Source organism: Coturnix japonica, chromosome Z (genome assembly GCF_001577835.2).
Source record: "Coturnix japonica isolate 7356 chromosome Z, Coturnix japonica 2.1, whole genome shotgun sequence".
NCBI lineage: Eukaryota > Metazoa > Chordata > Aves > Galliformes > Phasianidae > Coturnix > Coturnix japonica.
This window is the reverse complement of record NC_029547.1, coordinates 38,146,987-38,159,364: the sequence shown is the minus strand read 5'-3', so window position 1 is coordinate 38,159,364 and position 12,378 is coordinate 38,146,987. Positions and strand designations below refer to the sequence as shown.

At 41.0% G+C, this 12,378-nt stretch overlaps 1 protein-coding gene across 5 annotated transcripts in view; it reads right to left on the bottom strand.

Annotated features, from left to right (window-relative positions):
- Nucleotides 1–4,480: 4,480 nt before the first annotated feature.
- ERCC6L2 (ERCC excision repair 6 like 2) overlaps nt 4,481–12,378 on the bottom strand; it is a 49,040-nt gene continuing 41,142 nt past the window's right edge. For all 5 annotated transcript variants that reach the window (XM_015849298.2, XM_015849299.2, XM_015849301.1 and 2 more), the window contains 2 exons: nt 8,279–8,466; nt 4,481–6,404 (listed from right to left, as the gene is read on the bottom strand). In XM_015849298.2, coding sequence (XP_015704784.1) covers nt 5,435–6,404; nt 8,279–8,466 — 1,158 coding nt within the window. In that variant the 3' untranslated portion in view covers nt 4,481–5,434. The remainder of the gene's footprint in view (nt 6,405–8,278; nt 8,467–12,378) is intronic.

The window sequence follows — 12,378 nt, the reverse complement described above, 5'->3', positions numbered from 1 at the left end:
TCTCCGCGGTCCAGGTCTCGCTGATGGCAGCACTGCCTTCAGGCGTGTCAGCCAATCCTCCCAACTTCGTATCGTAGGCGACTTACTGAGGGTGGCCACTATCCCCTTGTCAAGGTCACTGATGAAGATGCTGAACAAGACCAGACCAGCACCCGACCCCTGGGGAGCGCCGCTAGTCACAGGTCTCCAACGGACTCTGCACCGCCAGCGACAACCCTCTGCACTCTGCCGGTCACTAACTTCCAGGGTCTGGGATTCCTGAGGGAGAGCTCTTTCACTGAAGACAGAAGCAAATAAGGCGTTTCAGTATCTCCGCCATCTCAGCATCCCCCGTGACCAGAAACATCCCCCGCACTTAGTAGTGGACCCGCATTCCCCCTAGTCTTCCTTTTACTGTTAACATACTTAGAAAAGCCTTTTTTTATTATCCTTATCACTTTTGCCAGATTCAATGCAGGTGGGCTTTAGCCTTCCTCATCGCACCCCTGCAGGCCCTGACGACGTTTCTATATTCTTCCCAAGTGCTCAGGCCCTTTTTCCACACTTCATGGACCTTCTTCTTTCTCTGAGTGTGTGCATGAGCTCCTTGCTCGTCCACGCGGGGTCTCCTGCACCCTTTCCCAATTTCTTGCTCACGGGACGCACCAATCCTGAGCTTGGAAGAGGAGCTGTTTAAATGCTGACCAGCTCCACAGGCCCCCTTGCCTTCTAACAGCCGAGCCGCGGGATGGCTCCAAAGTAGGTCCCGGAAGAGATCAAGGTTGGCTCTCCTAAAGTCCAGGCAGCAATCCTACTTTTTGCTGTGCTTCTTCCACTCAGGATCTTGGAACTCACACCACTCGTGGTCCTACAACCCAAGCTGCCCCGACCTTACTTCCTTCACAAGTCCTTCCTTTTTAGTGAGAATAAGGTCCAGTAACACACCTCCCCTCGTCGATTTCTCCACCACCTGCAGCAGAAAGTGGTTTCATGCATTGCAAGAACCGTCTGGACCGTGCGTGCCTGGCCATGTTGCTCATCCAGCAAATATCTGGAAAGCTGAGTCCCCCGTAAGCACCGGCGCCTGGGATCGTGACGCTACTTCCAGTTCCTTACGGAAGGCCTCATCAACCTCCTCCTCCTGACCAGGGGGCCTGGAGTACGCACCCACAACAGTGTCACCCTTACCAGCCTGCCCCCTGATTCGCACCCACAAGCTCCCCCTGCTACGTCGCTCTCCCCCAGGTGGAGTTCAATACATTCTAGCTGCTCTCTCACATAAGAGCAACTCCACTGCCCTGCCTTGCCAGCCGATCTTTCCTAAAGAGCACACCGCCCTCCGTGACAACATTCCAGTCCTGCGAGCTGCCCACCATGTCTCTGTGATCGCAATGAGATCACGGCTTGCGACCGCATGCACATCTCCGGCTCTGCCTGTTTATTTCCCATGCTGCGCGCGTTAGTGTACAGACTAACTTTAGGGAAGTAGCATTCCCCTGCCCCTCTCATCCCTTTGAACTCCACCCTCTTCGCCCATCAGCTCTGTTCTGAGCTTCAAACTAGCCACTCACCCTAGTGGCCCTCATTTGTCCCCTTCCCCCTGCACAACTAGTTTAAAGAGCTTGCACTGAGTCCCGACAGTTCCTCGGCTAGGAACCTCTTTACCCCTTGGAGACAGGCTACTTCCATCTGCAGCCGTCGTGCGGGTGCCAAGTAAATTGCCCCATGGTCAATAAACCCAAATGCCTGTGTTTGCACCGACTCCTAAGCCATTTTGAGGTGGGTTCTTTGGATCCTCTCAGTACCCTTCGCTGCCACTGATGGTAAAGAAGAGAAGCCCACCTGCACACCTGTTCCTTCAACTTCCCCCTGGTCCCCTGAAGTCTTTCTCAATAGTCCTCGGGGACCGATATCTGCAGCATATTTTGCTGTATCAGATCTGGCATTCCTTTCAAGGGCCTGGAGTCTTCCCTCCATGTTTATCCTGCAGTGTGGTGGCATCTGGGTTTCTACATTGTTTGCTTTTTGGCAGTCTTTATACTGCTCTGCTCTGCTCCTGCTGGAAAACACCAGGGTTGTTACGACTCATACGGCTGCATCACAAAGCTGTGATCGGCCTAAAGCGTCCAAGAGACCATTTTAATGCCCGTGTTCCAGTTCTGCCATTAAAGTCCTAGGACTCCTATTTCAAACAGTAGCAACTCTTAGACTACTAAAATCTACTTCAAGGGAGATCGTCCCACCTGTTTGAAAAGACAAAGCTCAGAGCTGGCCTGAGAAGGAGAGCCCCAGCGGCCCCATCTCTGAGGTGGAGCTGAAGGAAGCTTCCCCAGAGGCAGCAATGCAGCTCAGCCCGGGCAGGCCACTGCAGCCTGGCAGGAGCAGGGCTGTCTGCAGCAGCTCCGGAGGAGGACACTCAGCGGCGCCCGTGGCTACCCTGCTCCCGAAGCACCTTAGCAAAGCTCTCCCCGGGCTGCCAGTGGCTGTATTTCAGCTCTCCAGAGGAAACAGAAACAACTCTGCCACCAATTTCAGAATTCCCCGTCATTTATGGATGTACGTACTGAGTACTCAGCCTTCCCCACGTCTGCTGTGGCCAGTTCTCCTTTCTCATTCTTCAGAGCTGGTAAGCTCTCTTTGCCCTGTCTCTTCTGACCACTGCATTTCTAGAATTCCTTCTTGTTATTTTTCACATCCCTCGCCAAGTGCAGTTCTGTCTGTGACTTTGCTTTCCTGATCCCATCTCTGCACGTCCAGGCAGTATCTCTGTATTCTTCTGGACTGACGCGTCCTTGTTTCCACTACCTGTGCATGTCCTTCTTGCCCCTCAGTCTGAAGAGCAGACCCTCGCCAAGCCAGGCCAGCTTCCTGCCTCCCCTACTTGTTTTCCTATATTGGAGGACTGAGGGCTCGTGCACTCTCACAAAGGAGTCCTTAAGGAGTTGCGAGCTCTGCTGCACTCCTTTTGTCTGCAAGGATGGCTTCCCAGAGGCTCTCACCCAGTAATCCCTTAAAAAGCCTTCAGTATGCTCTCCTGAAGTTCAGGGTTCTGAACTTCAGGGTTCTTTTTGCTGGGCCCGCGGGATGGCTCCAAGTAGGTCCCGGAAGAGATCAAGGTTGGCTCTCCTAAAGTCCAGGCAGCAATCCTACTTTTTGCTGTGCTTCTTCCACTCAGGATCTTGAACTCCACCACCTCGTGGTCACTACAACCCAAGCTGCCCCCGACCTTTACTTCCTTCACAAGTCCTTCCTTTTTTAGTGAGAATAAGGTCCAGTAACACACCTCCCCTCGTCGATTTCTCCACCACCTGCAGCAGAAAGTGGTCTTCAATGCATTGCAAGAACCGTCTGGACCGTGCGTGCCTGGCCATGTTGCTCATCCAGCAAATATCTGGAAAGCTGAAGTCCCCCGTAAGCACCGGCGCCTGGGATCGTGACGCTACTTCCAGTTCCTTACGGAAGGCCTCATCAACCTCCTCCTCCTGACACCCACAGCAGTGTCCCCTTTGCCAGCCTGGCCCTTGATTGTCACCCACAAGCTCTCGACTTCTACATCACTCTCCCCCAGGTGGAGTTCAATACATTCTAGCTGCTCTCTCACATAAAGCGCAACTCCACCACCCCACCAACCAACCAACCAACCAACCAACCAACCAACCAACCAACCAACGAGTTCTTAATCCACTGAACAGTGCATCCTTCTAATTCATACTTCTCCAATTTAGAGAAAGCAGATAAATATGAGGGATAGGAAAAGAGCAAGAATTAGGTAAATCATGGATAGCCAACACCAAGGGTCCAGCAGTGTCCCATTGCGCGCCATTCTGACAGGACAATGTAGGGCACAGGGGGAGGCAGCAGCAGAATGGCCAGTCTTTGGCAGCAAGCAGATAAACAGTGGGCAACCAACAGCAGGCCTGGGAGAATCAGGCAGCAGGCAAGTATCACGCCGCAAGACATCTGATACTGGGAACATGCTTCCTTAGTTGTAAAGGGCCTTTTTTTATCCCCTTCTTCTACCAGGGAGGCATTCCTGGGCACTTACAGGCAGCACCTGTGGGCGTGCAGGTACTCTGGATGGTTATGCACAGAAAGCTGCTTATCCGTCATTTAGCAGCTGCTCAAGGTTGCTTATCTCTCCTGGCCCTTGACCTTCAAGTATGCAGAAAGAAGATATATTGGACTTGCCAAAACTTGTCTGAACTTGTCCATCTGCTGAATTTGTCCAACAGCAAGCTTCGAGTCAAAGGTGCAGTAATAGTCTCTTGCACACAACAAGAATTATAAATATATAACTGTATTACACATAACATGACTGACAAAACTTTTGACAATTGGAAGAAGCTGAATGGAAGCTAAAGTACATTTTTAGAGTAGTATTTAGTATCAACCGCAAAATGAATTCAATTGATTAACTTCCTCAAAAAGTTAATTCATTGCTCTTTAAGAGCACAAGCCAGAATTTAAAAAAGAAAAAAAAAAATCAGCCAGTGATGCAGTCTGATTTTAACTGCACATGCAATCAGATATCATATTTAAATATTTTATTTAAAATTTAAAATTTTTTTTCAGTATGCAATGCTCACAAAAGGAAACTTGGTTCATTTGTGCTGAGCAAGAAATTACAGCTTTCATTTTTGTCTCACTCATTTATTCTCATACCAAATGGTCACATGTGTGAAACAGAGACAACAGTGAGTATGAAGTACCGAATGTCACTAAGGTGTTCTTGAAATTCACTAGAAAACACACATTTTAAAATGGAAACATTCTTCCTTGCATAGAAAAACTATTAACACTAAAGAACTGTCCAGACCACACCTTCCAACAGTGACATAACAGAAGTCTATATAAATCAATTAGAGAGAGGAAGTGTCATGACAGATAAAATTTGATGTGCGCCATCGTTTAATATGATGGGTATTTCACACCAAGAGTGTCAGGTAACAAAATAAATAAATAAATAAATAGGTCATCCTTCACATTAACATGAAGAACTCACTGCCGAACAATACCAAGTAAATAAATAATTAAATAAATATTAGAAGCTCAACAGCTTTACAGTCAGACTAATCAAAATCATGTTAACATAGATTCTGACAGGATGTGTGAGGATAGAAAATGTAAGCAAAGGGAGAAAACTGCTCAGTACTACTACCAATGCCAGGAATATCATCAGGAATATTAAGATCTAGGATTATTATCATTGTTCAACAAAGCAAGTGCACTCAAAATATTTTAAAATAATTTAATCTTAATTTAGTTTGCCATAGCTTAGTAATAATATACAGTACAGGCAATGTAAAATGTAAATCAAGGTTATCATAAATAGGAATTCATCACTTTGCCTTCAAATTTATGGAGGTATCATGTTTTGTTGCATATTACTGAAGTTGTACATATTTTAATGTTCATTTAACTAAAACAATTCTAGCACAACTCATGTAGAAAACTATCATTTTACTATATTAAAAGATGTAGCAGAAGATGGTTCATCTGAACCATCTGAACTGTATCTTTTCCATAGAAAGTTTTCATTTTCTTTCCAAAGAGAATTTTCACACACCTGTGTCTTTCCTGTCAGTGGTGGATGAGGTGCTCTTTCACATAGGTCCTCTATAACTGTCATGTCTGTGAGCTTTCTAAGGCTCTCTTCATTTTGCTCATTCAGCATGTCCCAGAAATCTTTTGGTCTATCCTTTGATTTTTCTATTTGCTCCAAAGGGATTCTCTGCGGTGACTCTGTAGGTTTTTTCCCACCATTTCTGAAGAGAACATTGAGAATAGAGGTATCTCCAAGTAAGTCCACAAAAGACTTCTTGTCAGTCTTAGCTCTTTTCTCCCTGTTTTCTGACAGAGACGGTGATCTTTTTCTTGGCATTTCTGCTACTTCTGGGTCCTGCTGTCCTTCAGAGCTTTTTACAGACAGGACCTCAATTATTTCTGATTTACTGTTTAATGAACCAGATGCCACAAAATCCTTGAATGCCTGATTGTTACTCCTCTCAGTATGCTGAGTTGCAGCAGTAGGTGACTGTTTATATTTTGCATCAACACACATAGTATCTTGCAAGCATGAGTTATTGCGAAGTTGCTCTATTTCACAGCTTTGCTGATTCTGCAGTTTTGTAGTTCCACTTGGAAGAAATTCTTCATCTGATGAAGGTCCAGACTTGCATCTTCCAGAAATAACAACACATTTTCTTTTCCTTGATTTTCTTGCAGCTGCATCTTCTTCTTCATAGTTGTGTGCAACCTGTGCTGGTACATCCACTGGAAACAAGGACTCAATTTCTGGATGCTTTGAAACATAAAATTCCCTCAGCAACTTCCGCCGTGATTCTGATGTAGCTTTTGCAATATGTTCCGCAAGTTCTTTCATTGATCCCATTTTAAAGTGGGATACAATTTCCTCAAATTGTCTCCTGTAATGAATCAGAACGGAAAAATGCTTTATTCTGAAACCATAAAGTAGGTGCAAAAGAAGCTTTTAAACAATTAATTACACTGTTCTACTTCACATACCCCAAGAAGTAATCGCTGAAAGGTAACTTCTTTATTTAGGAACCATATTTGTTTTTATTAGTGAATAAATAATAATGTCCTTAGAAGAACTAATTCTGAAACCCAAGATCTCAAGTGATTTCCTGAGCTCATGCTCTGAAGACACATCAGCTTTCAGTGTAGGTTAGACTACATGCCAAAGAGCCAGAATTCAGAAGGTATTCATGTGCTGAAAGGATTTAGAAAAACAGTTGGATTTCTAGGGGGAGGGGAAGAGGGCAGTATAGCTATTAAAAACTTACTGAATAAGAGCTTGGTGAATACCATCAAAGGAGGCAGAAACTGTCTCTGCCATTCTTTCTAACTAACTAAGGAGTGCTAAGAAGCCTCTCTAACTAAAGATCACCCTAATCAAGCTCAATCATAGTCTAGGGTCAAGACACTTGGCTTGAAGGCTGAAGGTGTGCATTTGTGCGTCCTTGTCAGAGACAGGATATGAAATACTGCCTTTCCTCTAAAAGGGCTCCAGTAGGCTAAGGACAATGAGATGTAATTATCCTTAGCCCCAAATAATGCTCTAGTGACTGGCTCCCACTACCTCTTTAAGCACAACCACTAACCACTGTATGCAGTTTCCCAATCAATCTTTACAGCTACAGCAGACCAAGCTGAGGAATCCTGTCATCTTAATTCATCATACAGAGGACTTTAAAGTATTACAGTGTTTAACTGCAACCAGGTACTAACATCTGACTCAACATTTAAGCAAGAATGTGTTTAGGCTTCCTGCTAGATTTGACTAATAAAGTAAGTCTATTCATTGCCTTTGAAAATTGTATCTCAATAAACAACGATAACAATGATTACAGTTTTGAATATTTTTAGCCGGAAGAGTTAATCTCTGCCTACCTCTTACATGTTTAAAATTTTCAGTACCTAAATAAGTCTGACACTTTATCAGTAATGGTTTTGGTAGCTATAATCAGTTTGCTAACAGGAAGAAAGTTGAACAACATTATCTGGATATTGACTATCATGAAGTAATTTTCTTGTCAAAAAGACAATTGAAAAATATGTATAAGATCTCAATTCCACAGGTTAGTCTGTAGGACAGCAGTTTTTTCCTTTTTCCACATATTACCTGGTTGTTGTTCTTGAATTCAATATATGCACCAGAAATTAAACATTATTATTATTAATAGCAACTGCCTGGAGAAAAAGGAAAAGTGAGGAGATAGAAATACTCTTATTTTTCCGGGGGATATTATTAAATCATATTAACTTGTTAAACAAGTATCAAAACCATTAAGTTCCACATTAACAAAAACATAGAAAATGTCTAATTTTTTTACAGTCTTTCAATGAAAGTGATGAAATCTAGACAAAACCAGTAAGCTGTCAGAGTCGGCTACTATAAAAATGTGTTGTTTTTGTACAGTTTAAGCATTAGTTTGTTGTATTGCATGGTGCATATACCATGAATACTGTGGTGATGACATCTGTACAGTGATGTAATGTGTGACAGATCAAACCAACAATTATTAAATTGATTTGTGGTAATTATTATTAAATTCATTTTGGTAGTCAATTATGCTACTTTCAGTAAAGTAAGAGTGGAAGTTCCCCATTTGTTCTGTTCTTGCCACAAAAAAACCAAAAAAACCCCCAAACAAACAAAAAACAAACAAACAAACAAAAAAAAAACCATCAGAATTCCCTGGGGAGAGCTGAAACAAAGAGAACATAAATTTTTCAAGCTTAGAATTTTACTTTCTTCTCACCAAAAAAGTCTCACCTGCGGATTTCTTTGGGCGTCTTTCCAATCAAGAAGGTGACCGAACCCACCCTATGTACTTTAGTGATTCTCTGGATCACTGGATGCAAAAGGTACAAGTTATAGCAGTTACTGTTCACCATAATTCCATGCTCTCTATTCATAATGTTCTTCCCCGCTATCACTTCTTCTGGCTTTTCTTTAGTTTTCTAAAACAAGAAATACAAATTGTCAAAACAGCTGTGTCTGATAGGATGATATTTTGTCTTCACGTGGACTTTACAGTTTGTGCTCTAAGACTGGGATTCAAAGATCCACTGAAAGCTCCCTATTATGCCACATGCTTCCTTGGGACAGTGAAGGGAAGTCTTAGTTCCCCAAGAGCAAAGAGGGATATTTTTCCAAATATGCTATGAAAGATCATTACATTCTCTAAAGCATTAACAAGTGCTATAAAAATACTTATTCTCAGAACCTCGAAATACTATTGCAAAATAGAAAGGAAGAGCATCTCTGTAAGTTGCACTCCAAGTAGATACATAGTATTTTCATGGATTTATTTAGTAAAACTGGTCAATTATTTCGATTCACCGCTTTGTGCTTACTAGTGTGTTTCACAATTTCTGCACAGTATATAATCATAAATAATTTTAGTAATTTAACACTCAAAGAAAAACTATAACCCACAACACTACCAAATGAATATCACTAACAATATAAGGTGCACTATTATGTGTAAATAAATCACTATGGATAAATAACTATAGTTATCAAAGTTAAGGTAAGAACATTTTTGTTAATATCAAAACCTCTAACAAAAATAATCAAAGTTGTAAAGATACCTTGGAAAGCAGTACTACACTTACTTGAAGATGAAGAAGAATCAACTACACACTGACTAGAATACAGATAAGATTAAAACATTTTGTAGCCGTTGTGATGATTCTTAAATGGAGAAAGTTCTAATTGTAATGGTCATCAAGAGAATTCAACAAGTCTGTGTTACATACTGATGCATGACACACTGACAGACAACTCAGAAACTCTTAAATCCTTGTAATTTTTTTTTTCTCCAATAAGTCAAGAAAAAAAACAGAACTGCTTAGCGATATCCTCTGTCCCCCTACAGATACTGTCCAAAAGATGAAAAAACAGGGTTCACACCTTGACACCTGCAGTTCAAAATTTTTGGGTTTTTTTTGGTTTTGTTTTTGTTGTTGTTTTTTTTTTTTTGCATCTACAATGTTTCTTTCCAATGTGCTCCTATTTGATCCACATCTATTTCCTTTAATTCCACAGGCTGTTCAAAACATTCTTCTGCTTTAGGGTCTCATAGCTGTTCACAATACCTTACTTTGGCAAATAACCTCATACTAGCATAGAGAAAAATGTCAAAACTAAGGGACCTACAGGCATAAATTTTCTCTGTTTAAGCTACATGAGCTACTCCAAACATCACAATTTAACTGCATTATTAAATTATAGTAAACAAAACTGAAACCAAGTTTACAATTAAGACCAAAAAAACTCCTGATCTTCCAGCGATGCTCTGATAATAAAAACAAAATTAACGCTGAAATAGCAGATATCATCTATAGCATACATTCTAGAGTTACCTCATTAATTCTGCATGCTATATGAACTATTAACTTAAGATACATACATATACATATATATATATATATATGCGTGGATAATATTGAACAAAGCAATGTGAGCATTAAAATATATTTTGATAGAATTTTTTTATAAAAAGTATTTCTAGCATTCAGACTTCAGTGTAATAAGATCTAGTGTACTTGTCACTCTTTCAGGAAATCAGGATTGTATCATTTTATTGTAGAATGCTATCCTAATCACGTCAGTGTCTGTCTTAAAACTATTTAAAATCCCCCAAAAAGTACATTTATCAGCCGCTTCTTAAACAGGACCAAAGTATATAAGGCAGCAATATATTTGTTTATACATCTTTTCAAGCACAGAAATTAAAAAGTGTTTTGAGGAAAAAAAGTTTTGTTAAAACGGTATTAGTCATAAAATCAGTTATCTTTGTAAAGAATCAAAAATACTGTCAAAAATCCTGATAATTACAAATAACTTCACAAATAACATATTCAGCTCTGGAGGTACAAAACTTTAGTGACCAGCATTGCCAAACCTGAAAAAAACAGCAGCAAAATTTCACTGTACACACACTATTCCTCTTCTTCTACCCAAATTAGCTGATCAGAGATTTTTCATGAAGGTAGAAAAGAATAAATTACCTGGTACAAGTTAACAAAAGTTGCAATAGCTAATGCTAGTGGCTCCTATATTTTCACTTTATCTTTTTGAAAATGAAAAAAGCTCTCTGAAACAAAAGACAATTACCATACAACAATGCTGAGTGACATGACAGGCTTGGGCGGAGTGGCTGGAAGACTGCGTAGAGGAAATGGACCTGGGTGTACTGATTGATGCACAGTTGAACATGAGCCGACAGTGTGCCCAGGTGGCTAAGAAGGCCAATGGCATCCTGGCTTGCATCAGAAACAGTGTTACTAGCAGGAACAGGGAGGTTATTGTCCCCCTGTACTTGGCATTGGTGAGGCCGCACCTCAAGTACTGTGTCCAGTTTTGGGCCCCTCACGGCAAGAAAGACATTGAGGCCATGGAACATGTTCAAAGGAGGGCAACAAAGCTGGTGAGGGGTCTGGAGCACAGGCCTTATGAGGAGAGGCTGAAGGAGCTGGGAATGTTCAGTCTGGAGAAGAGGAGGCTCAGGGAAGACCTTATTGCTCTATATAACTTCCTGAAGGGAGGATGTAGTGAGCTGGGAGTCTCTTCTCTTGTGTTATTAGTGACAGGACCGGAGGCATTGGTTTCAAGCTACAGCAGGGGAGATTCAACCTGGACATTAGGAAGTATTACTTGTCAGAAAGGGTGGTCACAGACTGCCCAGGGAGGTGGTAGAGTCACTGACCCTGGGGGTGTTCAAGGAAAGACTGGATGTTGTATTAAGGGACATGGTTTAGTGGGAGCTATTGGTAATAGGTGAACAGTTGGACTGGATGATCTTTTAGGTATTTTCCAATCTTGGTGATTCTGTGATTCGATAATTCTACTTAAAATAGCACACAGGCTGAAATACAAATTATTCTGTTGAACTTGAAAATATTTTTAAGGTTTTAATTTATTATTTAAATAATTTAAATACAGCCCCAAACTACTGACTTTTTATTTTTAATTTTAATTTTTAAACAGATAACTGAAATGTCTCAATGGCATCTTAAAGCTCCAATCTGAAGTTTGTTATTCTGAATGATATACGGCTAAGGTTCTAAGTACAGTTTAGATGAAAATGTTTCATTTCTTTTTCCTAGCGCTGTTGTTTAAAAAAATGAAAACTTCAGTCAAAACTTCCAGCACACCAATATTTTGCTTTCTTTTGAATATGACATCATGTGTTACTCATTTACTCTGCACTGATTCTTTCTACTCAGAAACCGCTTTTTTTCCTGTTCCCCTTTCAATGTCTGCCTTCTAACTCATCAACTGAAACCTATTTTATGATGAAACAATTATCACTGAAATAACATTCATAAAGTTAGTTTTATCCCACTTTCGAATTACTTAGCCAAAATATTCTGCCAGCACAGAAAGCAGGGCATACTCTTTTATGTTTACCAGAGTACGGAAAGATGAGTGTTTAGCTATACCTGCTGATATCAGAGTAATTTGTAGTAAGTTTCCCTTGCTTGTCATGGTCACCTTTTTTAGTCACCTAAATGTAGAGTAAGGACTCAGTGAACTCTATATTTTGCTTGCTAGTGGAAATTAGACTACTACACCAGTTGAGGATGGATTGTTCTCTCTCTGTTCCAAATCACACTGTTTCTTCTTCTTTAAACACTTAACTGCAAAAATTTCTCACGGTAGCAGTTTCATTTAATTTACTGACTTATAAACAAAGCAAACAACTATAAATCTTATCACCTTATTTTGCACTGAACACCTTACTGCAAATTAACTTACTTGTTACTCTTGAGATGAAATGAGATAGCCTGTCTCAGAATTCAAAACTAAGTCAACCATTTATTCCAGCAGAAATCTGTGGACTTGTAGCTACCTTCCTTTGTATT